Source organism: Penicillium robsamsonii (genome assembly GCF_028829455.1).
Source record: "Penicillium robsamsonii strain IBT 29466 chromosome Unknown utg000001l_segment0_segment0, whole genome shotgun sequence".
Taxonomy (NCBI): domain Eukaryota; kingdom Fungi; phylum Ascomycota; class Eurotiomycetes; order Eurotiales; family Aspergillaceae; genus Penicillium; species Penicillium robsamsonii.
This window is the reverse complement of record NW_026643219.1, coordinates 6,490,957-6,506,322: the sequence shown is the minus strand read 5'-3', so window position 1 is coordinate 6,506,322 and position 15,366 is coordinate 6,490,957. Positions and strand designations below refer to the sequence as shown.

Sequence of the window (15,366 nt, the reverse complement as noted above, 5' to 3'; positions counted from 1 at the left end):
TAGGCATCTAGGCATAATAGCTCTTGGAGTAGGCTGGCAACATGAAGCTATATATATATATATATAAACAATGTGCCACTGACTTTTCCTTATACATGGGCCCATCCATATTGATGCAGAATTTGCATCTCATCGATAATACAAAGTTCCCCATACTCTTCATTCCTGGCACTCAATGCTCTCCATCTGTCTACCCGCATTCGAACTACTTTTTCTTTCAACCATGAACTGATACCCAAGCGGCGCAGTCGATTGACCCACAGCCCCTGTAGAACCCTCCCCGTAGTGAGCCAATTCATCATCGGATGAATAGATGTGTATGCGGCACCGCTATATCCAACCCTCACCAAGGGGTTTAAATAAACACCCTTGTCTACTGATAGTGGGTTGTCTGTATGGATGAGACAGCACTCGGAGCCTTCAAGATGATAGCTTGCTAGTGAATCGGGGATACCTCGGAAGCGAAGTGGAGATCTGGCGATGAATGGACTTGCGGGCATCGCCACTATAGATATATTAGTTTATGCAACGATTTCTAGAATGGAGGTCAGCATACCCATTCCATTCCAACAACTTGCCACGGGAACAGGAGACATATTTTTCATCCCATGTCGTGATGCTGCAGAACTGAAATAGGGCCATATCTGCATGATGGGTTCATGGCCATTGCTATCCCGGAGAGCAAATGTATCATAGAAACTCGGAGGCTTGGAGAAATCCAACGAGCAAGCAGCACCATATTCACCGTCATTAGTGTCTAGAAGTCGGAGAACGTCGTTCGGCTGATCAACAAAAGCTTAATCAGTATACGCATTCGATAGAAGGTAAGATGGCTCAAACGAACCGTGAACACAACGTCATTCAGAAACAGGATTTTTTCAAAAATGATACCCTGCCGTGCAAGATCCTGCAGAGGCAGCAAGCCTAAGTTCCGTATCCGAGCTAGATACGGGATTCTTCTGAGTTGTTTCTTCCCATCAGGAGTGCGAATCCAACCCTCACCCCTTGCAGGTGCGGCGAGTTCATCTTGATGTGTAACAGGCGACAAAGTGATATTCCGTGGCACGCGCATTCGCTCGAGTTCCCAATCCAGTTCTCTCAACGCGGCTTTCGTGTTATCATAGCTCCCGCTTTCGTAGATGCTGATGAACACATTTTCAGGACCAAGCTTCAAGACCAGCTGTGTCAGTGCCTTGTTCCAGTGACTGCGTAGAACGAGCTCATTGTTCCAATTGATGCTTGCAATGTATATTCGTTCTTGCTTTTGCGGCCGGCGTTGGACTGTGTAATCTGCTTCGTAAATTCGGTGATGTATCAGGTGTATCTCGGCCAGATTCCATATTGTGAAAATTATGATCAAAGCTCGAGCGATGCGGTACCGGAGGACTCTTCGGGAGGCGGACAAAAGCGTCATGGAAAGCGAAATTGGGATTTGGTGTCAACGTCAGGGTTGGTTGCGATGTACGCGATGTCATGTTCCTGACATACTTCACTGGAGTTTTGGGAGAAACCCTCGATAGAGAATATTAGGAATTGGTAGGGGAGAAAGCTGGGGAATCAAGGGATACTGCAAAATCAACATGAGAATGTATACTTCCTTCCCAATTTAGAAATATTAACGACGATCATTGATAGAAGGAGTAAAAACGTTATTCGCCGATCGGCGATCAATATATTGTGATAGCTCTATTTGAATATATGGGGGGTCGCACGTGGGAGTATAGGAATGGTTGTTTTTATATTAATTACAAGACGAAAATAATGATAATAAAAAGTATACAAGGGATGAAACCCGCGATATCCAGATCCAGGAGCAAGTCTCATCCCAGGAAATGCAAAATAGCTGTCGTAGCAATCGCAAGGCCAGCTACTCTCTTGAAGCCTGAGTGACGCCGATTACCCGCCCCCGTCGCAGTCGCATCGGGACTCGACACCGTCGTGCTAGCTCCACCCTCAACCCACGGCTGTCCAGGCAGCGAATCCGAGCTCTCGCCGATCTCCGCCGCGCTAAGAAGCTTGTTTTCCAGCAGATCGCAGTCGACCCGGTCGTTACTCTCGGGTATACTGTTAGTGACAGAGATGGGCAGGTCGAAGACAGTATAATAGTCGGTTCCATTCCAGCGGAAAGATTGGTGCATGGAGATGTTGTATGCCCCGCGCGCCGAGTCTTCTGAATCAGAGCCATCTCCTACGAGACATTCGGGCCAAATCCAATTCACATGTTTGACGGTAGATGAGGGCTCCAGGTCTAAGACGGGACCGACGTAGCTTGTGTTAGACGCGGGCTTTGTGCCGTTGGAGATAGTGAAGTTGTGCGACTCGGAGGTTAAAAAGAAGGTGATGTCGTGGAACAGGGTAGAGGAGTCGGGTTCAGTTGATGCCGGCCATGGTAATTGACCATTACCAGACACATCGATTGCGACTTGCAGGTTGTCTAAGAAATTAGTAAGGAATTGATAGATTTTGGCGTATTGACTTGCCTCCTCCGAGGGGTGTGTTTGGCTGTGGCGCATCGACAATTGCCAGGCCTGGCGTGTAGATTTGGCCATTGACGATGGTGAAGTTGACCATATTTTCCAACTTTACAGATTTATTCTGAAGCAGTGTTATTTTATTCACAGAAAAATAAGCTGCGCTGTCATGTCCTTTTTATTCTATTTGCGCCAAGGGGCTCATTTCCGACAACTCCGCCATTATTCTTAGCGTATTGGGGTTAATTTTATTTCTTCAGGTCATTGGTCTGGCTGTGATCCTTAAGCCCTCATTTAGTCTTAGGGTGTTGATTATTCGTTCTAAACAATATTAATAATTAATGACAGCCAACAGGGGTATATGTGTACATGGCATATTTGACCTCTTCAACCCTTTGTTAGGACCGAATCATACCTACCCCGACGTCCATAGTATATGCACAATGCGACCAATCTACGATAGAAACATTCTACAGACAACATTGTACATTGTATGCTTTTATATAGCACACACCCACGTCGATGCTTTGGTTCCCCGTCCCACTCCACCCGAATCCCCGTCGATCATCGACATTGTTCAACCTCATGTTTACTCTATACTTTCGAATTACACCCCTCGTAGATATATACTAATATTAACGTTGGTCTTGTTTTTGTCGGTAGAAATATCAGAAAATACTTGAGGATGTTATTACTTATTTCTCACATATTTCTATTTTGTGGGAATCATTGGAAAAAATGCCTACACTAGCATCCGAGTTAGCTGGCCGTGAAGTTTTACATAGCCGCGACATGCATTCTGTTTATGTTCTTAAGGAGGCCTTTCATCCGATCCTCTGCACTCACAAGGCGCTCTTAACGGCGCTGTCTCTATTCCGCAGTTCTACATGTTTTGCATCGACACGATAAGCATTCTTTCCATGGTCTTGATGCCTTTGAACCGGATCTATATACCCACAATGATCTAGCGCCCCATGCTATGTTCCGTTGCTGCGAGCAGTTGCCGCAGCTCCCGGAGGTCTGTCTGGTCTTTTGCCAGACTCTGTCTACAAGCCTGGAGGGACTTTACGTTGCCCTCCGCGCGTTCGAGCTCTTCGGCGGCTTCGTCCAACCGATGCTAAGAACCCGGAGCTGCGCATCGACATCGCGGGATCGGCTACCGCGAGATTGGCTGATCAAGGCATCCATTTGCTCTTGATCAACAAACTTGGTGGTGCGTCGCTGTGCGGCGTTAAGAGACTGGAGGGCCGAAACCTGGGGCTTGGCGCGGTCCAGCTTCATCTCCTGCCGACAGATTGTCGCTTCGACATCCACCAGTTAACTGCCAAGCGCGGAGAGCTCACGCTGCGACTGGCTTGTTCGGACAGTGGTCTGCCCGAAAGAGAAAAAAAAAGGGGGGGGGGATCCTGTGCGGAGGACGGTGGTTAGAAATGGAAGAGGAACGAGAAGTCGAGATTATCAGAGCTAACTTATACCCTTCGGCGTTAGGCAGTTGGAATGTGGATGAAGTTGTAAGACAAGGAAGGAAGAAGGAATAATTATAGTCCTGGAAACCATGTTAGCAACGAGGGGTGGATAAGAACAAGAATGAACTCACAGGCGGCAAATGTTATGATTTGGGGTAAATGCTTAGAGGTGTAGGGAGTTGTAAGAAGGAGAAGAGGAAGAAAGGAGGAGATGATATTTATAGTGCTACGGGCTATGTAAGTCCCTCCCAACCTTGAAAGGACTTATTCCTTCATTCTGAATATGTATCTATCATTCCGAGTTTATCAATGTGAGGATGGCTGCTTTGTATATACTCCTCGTCTGCTCTCACTTTGATCTCACTTTGCTCTCACTCTGCTCTCACCAAACTTACTATATATTCTGCCGTTAATTCCTTTCTATGTCTCCCCACTTCTTTTAATTCATTATCTGAGTCCTAGAGTCGAAGACTACCAACATTTATTGTTCACTTTCGGGTCACATGCCTTTTAGGGCTATAGCTCTTTGGTAATTCAAGGAGCATCTGAGTGATATTAAGAGGAAGAATAAGGATGATTCGAATTTGCATGCTAGCTGGTCCGAGCCACGTACTTCAGATGGTACATCTTGTTTGCCTATATAGAGTTATTGCCTTGGCATCTCTTATAGTGATGTGCCTTTTATATAGGTGAGTTGTATAAACTATAGAAGCTATATGTTGGTTCACATACCAGCCATTCCACCTCCTCACATACATTAGTCAATGTTAAGATACATAGTTTATAAGCTTAAATCAGCTAGGCAAATTGGCGGTTTCGCAGATATGGCTCGGATACGCTGGATACAAGTTCAGAAGTTACTCCATTCCTAGGCTGATCCCATAATGATGTACAGGGAAAGAAATGCAACAGAGAAGGAGGACAGAATAAAAAGGTATCAGGCGTGAAACATATTAGACGTGATCAAAGAAACAGTAGCGAAAAGATCTTTTCGGGAAATAGATATAGAACAACCAGCGGTCACCATAAAAAAAGACTTCGCAACAAATAATAAAGAGGAGAGATATCACCTCTTGTCACCCCAAAGACCAACAATACCAATCGAAAGGGCAATACCAGACAACCAGGTGCGCGCTCGGTGGAGCCGGCGCTCCCGGTCCATCTCGCGTTGAACAGTTTCGCCGTTCACGTCGTCCTGGGCCTCAATAACAACAAGGTCTTCATCCTTATTTGTGTTCGAGTCCCGAACCAGGGAAAAGTGGGAAACGTCGCGGATCACAGTTGATACCCAGTTCTTGAAGCCAAGATGACGGTTGAACCAGAAATCAACACCGTGGGCACTGATTGTACAGAACGCGCACAGCCAGACCATGTATGGGTGTCGGCGGCGCGGAGATGAGAGGCACCATGCGAAACAGAAGCAGGTATTGGCAAGGAAGGACAGGCGTAGGGCATATCGGCGCGTTAGGCGCTTCACTTCGTTCAGGGAGCGGCCGGCAGTTGTCGCTGTTGGAAGAAGCTGCAGAGCTGGGATTGTGATGGCTGATGTCGAGTAGGAGAGGCCCTGTGAGTTGAAAGGGGTTGTTAGTATTGGCCGATACTTGATGATGCGATAGATGTGATTTGACGTACAGTAAGAAGACCGAGAGAGACAGTGCCAACAAACTTGCTGACGCTGATGGGGCAAGCCATGTCGCAGATTGCAAAGACGATCGCTGTTCCTTAAAGCTGTATTTGATGAGATAACAAAATCTGAAATGAGTTGAAGATTAACGATTCACGTCAACAATGCAAAGAAAAGAGATGGTTCTTTTTCGGTGACGTCGTGGGCCGCCCACGCTCCAGCCAATCAGCGGGCGGATGTTCTTCATCGCAATGAGCAGAGGAAGATTGGTATTTCTGTCGTAAAATGAGTATGTATATATTTGTAGATATAAGCCTTGTCCAGAGTATATTTTAATTGATCTTAATTTCTATCTATTTAGCCTTATATAACACATAAATCGACTTTTATACCTAGTACATGCCACTTAAGCCCTCAGTAAGTTTCGGACATAAATCACTAAACTAGCAACTCATTATCAACACAATGGGGAACTCGGTTATTGTGTATGGCTTCCTGAACTGGAGCGTGCATATCAAAGCAGTTCTGGGGGACATATTAAACCATCTAGATATTGAACAGTTACCAAAGTAATGCTGATATCCCGAGCCCGCGGCAGGAGCTGGCCCCGCTAGCTCCTGCAAACGTAGTGGGCGAATTGAGTCGTAACGCTGGGCTCGAATGTCGCACTCTTTTGGTACGTTAAGTACTGTGGCTACCAGTATTTTGAGAGAATCAATTTGCCGAGATTTGAAAGGCCGAAGGCGACGGATAATATGAACTAAATATAAGCATTTTTCTCGCCATACAGCTCGAACAAAGTGTTGACTGTTTCAGCTTTGCAATAATTCCTTTACTATAGGACTTCGAATTCTTGTATCACTAATCATTAATGTATTCCAAGGTTACCTAGGTAAGTATCTAAATGTGGGACGAAAACCGTGCCGAGGTCCGACTGTGGAGAGGGCCCACGGGCATCATGAAACACCCCCTAACATCCCCCAACTCCCCCATAATCTTTAAACCAAGCTTGGAAGATATCCAGGAACATAGTAATCAGAATGCCGCTTCCCAAGACCGAATATTTGAGTGACTCCTGGAAGGATGGGATCTTCGGTGAGCTCTCTTCGAGTCCATTGCCACCGCACAACCAAACTAACTCTTTGACCCAGCAAACAAAGTGGTCTTCTGCACAGGCGGCGCTGGAACTATCTGCAGTGCCCAGGTCCGGGCCTTAGTACACCTCGGTGCCAACGCCTGCATTATCGGCCGGAATGTAGAGAAGACCGAGCGCGTCGCCCAGGATATTGCAACGGCCCGGCCAGGTGCCAAGGTGATCGGAATCGGTTCCGTGGACGTGCGCAAGCTCGAGTATTTGCAGCAAGCAGTTGATCGCTGTGTCAAGGAGCTTGGAGGCATTGACTTTGTCATGTACGTCGATATATCAACTTGACCCTGGTCTTCGAGTTTTGTGCTGATCGTATCCGACAGTGCTGGAGCGGCAGGTAACTTCCTCGCCTCGATCGAGCAACTCTCTGTCAATGCTTTCAAGTCAGTTATGGATATTGACGTCTTGGGCTCTTATAATACGCTCAAGGCAACTCTTCCCTATCTGAGAGAGTCAGCAAGCAAGCACAGAATGGACTCAAAGACTCGTGAGTGCACCATTCGGTGAACCTGACCCTCTGGATATTATTGGCACTGACAATCCTCCAGTTCAACCATCACCAATTGGAACCGGCGGAAGAATTATCTTCGTCAGTGCCACCATCCACTACCGGGGTATGCCCTTCCAGACCCATGTCTCCGTTGCCAAAGCCGGCATCGATACCCTGTCGCACAGTGTCGCAATCGAGTATGGTCCTCGTGGGTTGACGTCCAACATCATCGCGCCGGGTCCTATTGCACAGACTGAGGTTAGTAGAAGTCTCAATAGTGTTATTTACATGTCAAAAACTGACCAACTTACCATTCATTAGGGCTTGGAACGTCTGCTACCATCAGACGCCCTGGAGGCTTACACCAAGGCGCAGCCGCTTGGCCGCTTTGGCCATGTCCGTGACATTGCAGACGCCACCGTGTATCTTTTCTCAGACACTGGCAGCTATGTCAGTGGGCAAACGCTTGTTGGTGCGTTATCAGATGACAAAAAACATTATGAAGGTTCCATACTGACTCATAAACAGTGGATGGCGCAAACTGGCGCATGTCGGCAGGCGGCGCTTCCGGTGGCAGCCTGTCTTACCCGGACTTCCTGCTTTCCGGGGATGATGTACCCAACGTGACTGGCAAGAAGTCTAAGCTTTGAGCAGATGGAAATGTGCGAGATACTGATAATATAACAGAGCATTTTGGTTCTTTGGATTTTGGATAAATCTTACCGAGTATTACTAAACTGGCTTTGGCTGATAGAGATTGCGTTTGTTTATTATATTTCTCATATTGAAACTCTCGGCGGAATATACTGAGCCGACCATGATGTCACGCCCGGTTGTGTCATATCATCTCTCATTTCCTGTCGCACAATGTTGAAGCTCCCGATGTCCCAGACACCCCTTGTTTGTCATTCACTGCTAAAGAGGATCGATTTTCGAAGTAGGGAAACCCATAGAACCGAATTGGCCTGAATGTTGCTCCCTGAGGACCAGACAACTTGCCGCACACTTGCTGTAAGAAGCCGGTGGTGTTTTGAGGCACCCTCGAGATCTTGATAGAAAATCTAAAACAAACATAATGTTAGTCTCTTTTGTATGGCGAATATCTCGAGTAATTTGGGTAAAAAGCAACACATACCCTTGTCCCCACAATCCACCACAATAGCAGCAAAAGCACCGGATGTAGCGATTTGACTGTCTCCGCGAGGTCAATGATATGATTGCAAAACTCCCGCCTCACGAACGAGAGCCCGCTTGGCTGCCAGGCTCTCGTTTATGTCAACTGCTGGGTGAAACTTTTTGAATAGCTGCAATGTGTCCATACATTGATCTAAACTCGATCTTGAGTCATTTTTCTTCATGGCGTTGCTCCCACACTCGAATGTCAAAGCCATTGTGTGATTGTTTGCAAAATAGACTGGGTTTGGTAATTGCATGGCTTCGTTGACAGAATGTAGATTGGCACTGACGGATTGCTGGGTTAGTTGCTGGATGTGCTTGCCAGGTGGATTGCTTGTAACGGAATCGGCCCGTACCGTGTTCTTGTCCTTGTGGGACTGAGAGGCTACCCCCACAAGCGCCTCTTGGGAATAAATCTATCTTCGTGTCAGCAATAATACCAGTGTAAGATGGTTCAAAACTCAACGTATTCAAATCGTAGAGGAGTGGAGAACTACCAAAGCTTGCACATCCATGCTCGACACTAAGTTCCCACTCCAGAGGGAGGAAACACAGCGACAAGACCGCTCTTTCGATCAACCTTAGAAGAGCCATGATGACAGTATCCCCAGCGAATTATCTTAGACCACAGTAGATCTAGTGACACGAAATTACCAAGACGTGCATTGACCCTTGGAAGAACATCCTCGGCAAGCCGAGTGCACTGGCCTTCGGCAAGCCGACATTCTATAACTACATGCCCAGATCTAAATTTTAAAAGGCTACATGTATCATAACTCTAGGCAAAATAGCACAAAATGGTTGAATAAACATAGGATTAGAAGCTTATTGTAGATTGTACCATTAAAAGAGACATCCTATTCCCACAAAAATGGCATTCAAGGGACCAAGGAGACATCCCATTGTTCTCTTTATTGAAGACTTCATAATAGTCATTGTTGAAGAAATGTCTTGTCAATAAACAATGGGGGAGCTCGCTTATTGGTGCAGGGTTGTGAGACCAAGTCATTGAGAAAGGTCATTGACCAATAGGCACCCAGAGCCTCACCATCACGTCGTTTGTCGAGGCCTATATGTTCTCCCCTTTGGTCTCAACTTCTCTTTCTTTCTTCTCCTCTCCTCTTTCTTCCCCATCGTCGTCAGTTTTCCTTTTTTTTGTTTCTTCTGCTTCTTCTACAAAGCCGAAGGAGTTTGCAAATCTTCTTGTTTCCGGTTAGTCCCAACCACTCTTCCAAGTAATCTGTCTACCTTTTCTGACAGCTTGTCGCGTAGTTGCATGTCCAGTCTCTGGATAACCCTGGCAAGAACTGTTTTTGCACGTTTGTCGACGCCTGCTATTTTTATTTTTGTGTTAGTATTTGCAACCCATTTCTTCTTTTCCCTCGCATGATCTCTAACCACTTCCAACGTAGCAGCCATTGAGAATTTCTCTCGAATCTCTGAACGACTCACATTCCGTGTCACCTTTTCCTTCTGTAAGTTCAGCTACCTTTGGAGACAGCAACCTTTTCGAGTATCATCTCTAACATCTTTCAAAGTTCATTATGGCAACTCACCAAGGACCGCCCCGTCGCAACGGTGTCAGTGGGTTCAATATGACGGGTCCACTAACTCCCGCCATACCTCTGATCGCCCCGCCCCGCAAGAGACCCATTGGGTCCCAGATTGTGCCTGGTCCTTCTACTCATGCCACTTCTCTTAACAACCAGGGTCCTCCGTACAGGATCACCCCCCTGGTGGGCCCCGACACAGCCCATTCTTCCTCTTTCGGACAGACCACTGTCCGAACAAGCCAGTCGCAGCGTGAGCTCTCCGCGCTTGGCAGTCAACTGGTGGATGCCGAAGCGACAATCTCTCGGCAGGAGATGGAGCTGAACCACGCCAAGTCCCAGGTTTCAGCCCTCCGATCTCTTAACGCCGCACAGCGACGCACCACCAAGTTTGTTGACCAAGAGCAAATGGATGCCTTGATCAGCCAATCTCGCGGTAGCCGATCCCGCGATGTTGATGCGCAGCTCCGGGTTCTTGAGGATCGGTTGGACGAAGCCGCCGAAGAGCTCGAACGTGCGGAGGGTAACCTAAAGTCCCTCCAGGCTTGTAGACAAGGTCTGGCAAAAGACCAGACAGACCTCCGGGAGCTGCGGCAACTGCTCGCAGCTACGGAACATAACATGCGGCGCCAAGAGCGCATTGTGGGTGCGGAGAGCCGATTCAAAGGCCTCCTTAAGACCATGGAAAGGATGCTTGCCTCGTCGATGGAAAACGCAAGGGCCAGTCAGATCCAGACTCGCAGTGCGCCGATTGCTGAGTCCAAGACCAACCCTGTGGGTATTGCACGTCGCCTTGTCATGAGGAGCCACGAACTAGGCTCCCAGGGGCATCCATTTGACCACCACTCACAGCAACTCGACAAGGGAAAAGAACGTGGCCCGAGATCTCTCCCTCCCGAGGAACGCGAATGTGATGAGGGCCTTACCTCCAATTCTAATGAGTCTTATTTATCCTCGATTTCCCCATCGGACAGCCTCACCATTGCGATGCCACTGGATCCTCGCAATTCATCACGGGATGGGTCACCAATGTCACTGGATCCTCACGAATCATCACGGGACGGATCACCCATGAGTATCACTATTGAGCCCATGGGACAGGAACTTGCCGCCCACATGTTGCAGGCAGATGAGTCGCAGATGGGCGACCAAAATGCAGTGGTGCAAGGAGCACCAGGCACCACCTTTACCAACGCTCCCCAGCAAGTGGAGACTCACGGCATGATGCAAAACAAGAACCAGTTGTCTGACTTTGAAATCGAAAAACTGAACGGTCAGGACTTTGACGGCTACATGGACTGGGAATATACGTATGCGCAGACTATCACACCTTGCACGAAAGATGACCCGAGCCAGGAATCTGATGTCTGCATGCTTGACGTAATCCCAGTGCGTCGCAGACTAAATCCCCGGATCGCATTTGCTCGACGAAAGGATCGCATCATCTTCAAGGGCAAGGCGGTCCTCTGGGCAACCACCACGTATGCACGCGGCCGCGATCCCAAAATTAAGTGGCAACGTCTTACCGGGGTAAATCGACGTCATCTTACCAATGATAATCGGCCTCGCCTTACCGACAATCGGCCTAGCGTGAGCCTGGGTCTGACAATGATCGTCAATCTCCCTAGACGAAAGAGGGTAGCCAGCTTCAACAGGTTCAGCGAGGACGAAGAACCAAGCCCCAAGAAGCGGATTACAAAGAAAATCGTGGAAGCCAACGGTTCGCTTTTACTTTCCCGTTCTGAGGTATACGTGATAAACACAGCCCCGAAAGTGCCAGAGATGAGTGAGCCAGCTATTTCGCAGCCTACTCAGACTATTTCGGAGGACACTGAGTCTGCCAAAACCGAGCAGATGCCTACACCGGCAGTTATGAGTGAGCCAGCTGTTTCTCAGCCTACTCAGACTGTTCTGGAGTACACCGAGATTGTCTTGATCGAGCAGGTGCCCACTGCAGCAGCCATGAGTGTGCTAGCTGTTCCCCAGCCGATTCAAGTTGTCGTGGAGGTCACCGAGCAGGTTCCTATCGATGAAGCTTTGGGTGATCCCGCGGTTACTCAGCAGACTCAAGCTGATTCGGAGGAAAACGAGACTGTCGAGACCGTGCAGGTTCCCACTGAGGCAGTGACGAGTGAGCCAGCTGCTCCCAAGCCATCTCAAACTACCTTGAAGGCCACTTTGCACGAGTCTAGTGTATTTGAGTACACTATGCTGGCGTCCACTGTGTCCATTCCGTCTGACGAAGTTGTGGATGCGCCTGCTCCTAGTGAGCCGGCTCCAACTGAGTCAGTCCAGACTGAGCCACCGTCAACTGAGGAAATTCTGAGTGCGCCTGCTGTTATTGAGCCGACTCTGAATGAATCAGATCTGACTTGGCAGACCAAGGATGAGCTTGTTGTTCCGAGCCTGCGGACCGGTACTCGTTCGCACCTCGATGTATTGCTTACGAGACGTGCGGCAGGGACTCAAGCTCGTCCTACCATCATGTCATCTTCTGGGGGGTTGCAGGTCACAGCAGCCCCTCGTGTTATCTCCACCTATTCCCTGGTGGCTAGTCCCGAAGACGCTTCGGTAAAGAACGCCGTTGCAACAGGGACAGATTCCCGTGCGGGGGTTTCGAAAGGCACCAAGAGGTTTGAGGACACCGAAAACCCGACTCGCAGCGCTCAACAGTCTGCAGGAGAACAGCGGGAGGAAATGGGCGGAGAAGAGGCAGCGACTACTAGTCTCCAAATGCCAGGAGCTTGGCCTTCCGACCCACCCGCCATCACTGCGTCTGATGAGTCAGACATGCAGGAGGGATCGGCTTTGCTGAGGGGGTTTGTGGACAGGAGCTCGTCGGATCTCTTTTGGTGTATTCGCTATGGTGATGGTGATTCTGCTGTCGTTCCCTCTATGGACAGATCACCTTAAACATCTGGTTTATGCCTTGGAGGGACCCGAACAGTTCCTGGAGGAACTACGCTGGGAGCATGGATATGATGTTCCATTCTTGGAGCGGATTGTCTTTGTCTTCCTCCGTTGCTTTGCCGGAGATCGGACTTTGTTCGGTTAACAGCAAGTGGTACGGTGCGCCCCATCAAGGGGAGGGGCGAATGAGCCACCTCTTGATGGAAAATACGATATTACAACGGCAAGGCACGAAGCTAGCAAGTTCGACGATTGCCGCTTCAACTGCAGAAGTACAACGACAGCGGCTCAAGGGGAGGAACGAATGGGCCACCTCTTAGGACTGCAACAACTACAAAGCAGCAAGCTGGCAAGTCCAACGATTGCCGCTTCACCTGCGCAGTTCCAGCGACAAGTGTCTGTTACCGAAGACACTGAAACAAGAATCCATAGTTTGAGTACTTTTGTTTCCCTCACCCGGGAGGGTGATGAATGATTATCATTGTCGACGCTCATGGCATTTTGTCAGGGTACCTGTTCTGAGTTATGTTCGATTTTCTTGTTTGCGTGCCCTTCAGGGTGGTGCATGATTAGTTGTGTGAGTTATCGGAAGACAACATGTACGATTTGTTTGTTGTTCACCCTTCGGGGTGATGTACGATTTTTTGTCGGCTGTCAAAAGACATGCTGTTCGACTACAGTTCTGACGCCATGTCCGAGTCCGTGTTTTGAGTTTCACGGCGATTCGATGTTTGATTTCATGTCCGAACATGTCCAACTGCGATATCTGAGCCCTAGAGTACATTATGTTCGGGTGTATTTCCTTTTGCCTACACCAAGAAACTGGGCAGAAGACGTGCAAATTGCACGTGAGAACGATTCATGATACGAACACGACCGGGATCGGGATGCCGCCTACACAGTCAGCAGGCTGACTGTCCACTATCCACCAATGAGAGCATGAGCCACGCAGGCGCTGGCGTCACCCACTCCACTTCCCGCTGAAAGAAGATCACTTATCTCCATACCATACCCTCTCGAGGTATTGTTCACCACGTCGTTATTGAGCCCATTCCTAATTTAACGAGAGACGCAACGACTTGCTTTTGACTTGCATTTTACTTCGAACTTCGTTTCCTCCCATTATGTTTGTGCGATCCGTCTTGCTAGGTGGCGCCGCTGCTCTTGGCGCTGGCGCCATGCTCGTTGTCCCCGAGATGGAACCTAAAGTCGATATGATTGAGGATGGATTTGTGAATGTCCACCCTATGCTTATGCAGGACGTTCATCATGCGATTGTTGACCTGCCTTGCTCTGAATGCCCTCTCCGTGAAACCAACGACGAAGGTGTTGTTAACTGGACGGAGGGCAAACCATCGTCTCTAGTAAGGATCACAGAATCCGAATATTTATGTGCACTAGCTAACAAACCTCTATAGACTCTGGATTTCTCGATCGAAGATAACCGCCTACTGGCCAACGGCCGTCAAATATTCCCACCGGCCCCGCCCATTCCAATTCTTGCTGTGCAACAAAATGAAGAGGGCAAGGAGTCCAATCCCATGCCTGTTGGATATGCGCTTGAAATTATGCCGATGGCTGCACCATCTGACGAGCCGGGCTATGAACTGTTGGATATTCGATTCACCGTTCTCGACTTGGAGACCCACCCAGTCCCCGTCGACACCGTTGCGATCACCGTTCTGCAGGATCCCAACGGCGAGCTCTTCATCGCCCGGACTGAAATCGAAAACACCGCCCCAGCCTCCGACCGCTTATCTTGGAAGGAGTGCCATGGCAAGGCTAAATGCCTGCAGGAACTTATGGTCTCTCGCATTCGGGGCCTTTTGGCTGGGGCCAAGGCTCGTGTGATGGGCATGGCCAAAGCCGGCCGCAAGAGCTGCCATGACAAGTTCAATGGCAAGACAATGGGCCACCACGAAGAAGGCTCTGGGCGTGAAATGGTTGGCCCCGGTGGCCACCATGCCCATTCCCATGGCTCCGCTCGTCCCCACAAGCACCACCCACACCATGGTGCTTTCGCTCGCGCTTTCTCTCGCATTGTCCACTTTATCGTTGTCCCAGCCGTTCTAGGTGTCCTAGCCGGGTTGACTGCAAGTGCTATTGGCATGCTAGTCGGCCAGGCTGTAGTTTTCCTCTGGCAACGCTACCGCGGCACCACTTCTGCGGAGCACAAGGCAGCTTGGGAGGATGGCGAGGCCTGCGAAAAGCAGGGCCTCATGACCATCCCTCGTTCCTCTGAGGAGGTCCTTCCTGAATACACTGAGTCTTCTGAGGCCCGAGGATCACTCGACAAGAACTAGAAGAAAAACGAAAGAAAAGAAAAGAAAAGAAAAGAAAAGAAAAGAAAAGAAAAGAAAAGAAAAGAAAAGAAAAGAAAAGAAAAGAAAAACATCGAAAAAAGAAGAAAAAAGAAAAAAGAAAAAAAAGAACATATTGATATTATCTTCCAACCGAGTGCCACTGTCCTTTGTTGGAGGGCAATTATCAGGCAGTCCTCACGGGTGCTTAGTTTCATATTTGGAGAATTCA

At 48.6% G+C, this 15,366-nt stretch overlaps 6 protein-coding genes across 6 annotated transcripts; 3 read left to right on the top strand and 3 right to left on the bottom strand.

Moving 5' to 3' along the window:
- Positions 1 to 89: 89 nt before the first annotated feature.
- Positions 90 to 2,432, bottom strand: N7447_002527 (glycosyltransferase family 69 protein; the record flags this gene model as incomplete). The annotated part of the gene is made up of 4 exons (XM_057226802.1): positions 90 to 505; positions 557 to 782; positions 845 to 1,386; positions 1,901 to 2,432. Coding segments are annotated over 4 exons (1,716 nt in total), but the record flags the coding sequence as incomplete, so codon positions are not given.
- A 1,104-nt stretch (positions 2,433 to 3,536) lies between these two features.
- N7447_002526 (uncharacterized protein) lies at positions 3,537 to 3,752 on the bottom strand (the record flags this gene model as incomplete). The annotated part of the gene is made up of 1 exon (XM_057226801.1): positions 3,537 to 3,752. The coding sequence occupies one exon, from the start codon at positions 3,750 to 3,752 to the stop codon at positions 3,537 to 3,539; it is 216 nt and encodes a 71-aa protein (XP_057090817.1).
- Positions 3,753 to 5,003: 1,251 nt separating this feature from the next.
- N7447_002525 (uncharacterized protein) lies at positions 5,004 to 5,629 on the bottom strand (the record flags this gene model as incomplete). The annotated part of the gene is made up of 2 exons (XM_057226800.1): positions 5,004 to 5,501; positions 5,570 to 5,629. 2 exons carry the CDS (start codon positions 5,627 to 5,629, stop codon positions 5,004 to 5,006), a joined length of 558 nt encoding a protein of 185 aa, XP_057090816.1.
- Positions 5,630 to 6,601: 972 nt separating this feature from the next.
- On the top strand, positions 6,602 to 7,848 carry N7447_002524 (SDR family oxidoreductase; the record flags this gene model as incomplete). The annotated part of the gene is made up of 6 exons (XM_057226799.1): positions 6,602 to 6,656; positions 6,713 to 6,971; positions 7,032 to 7,195; positions 7,257 to 7,456; positions 7,520 to 7,670; positions 7,727 to 7,848. 6 exons carry the CDS (start codon positions 6,602 to 6,604, stop codon positions 7,846 to 7,848), a joined length of 951 nt encoding a protein of 316 aa, XP_057090815.1.
- Positions 7,849 to 9,918: 2,070 nt separating this feature from the next.
- On the top strand, positions 9,919 to 12,837 carry N7447_002523 (uncharacterized protein; the record flags this gene model as incomplete). Its single annotated transcript, XM_057226798.1, has 1 exon — positions 9,919 to 12,837. The coding sequence occupies one exon, from the start codon at positions 9,919 to 9,921 to the stop codon at positions 12,835 to 12,837; it is 2,919 nt and encodes a 972-aa protein (XP_057090814.1).
- Positions 12,838 to 13,958: 1,121 nt separating this feature from the next.
- On the top strand, positions 13,959 to 15,137 carry N7447_002522 (uncharacterized protein; the record flags this gene model as incomplete). The annotated part of the gene is made up of 2 exons (XM_057226797.1): positions 13,959 to 14,198; positions 14,253 to 15,137. The coding sequence occupies 2 exons, from the start codon at positions 13,959 to 13,961 to the stop codon at positions 15,135 to 15,137; spliced, it is 1,125 nt and encodes a 374-aa protein (XP_057090813.1).
- Positions 15,138 to 15,366: the final 229 nt, after the last annotated feature.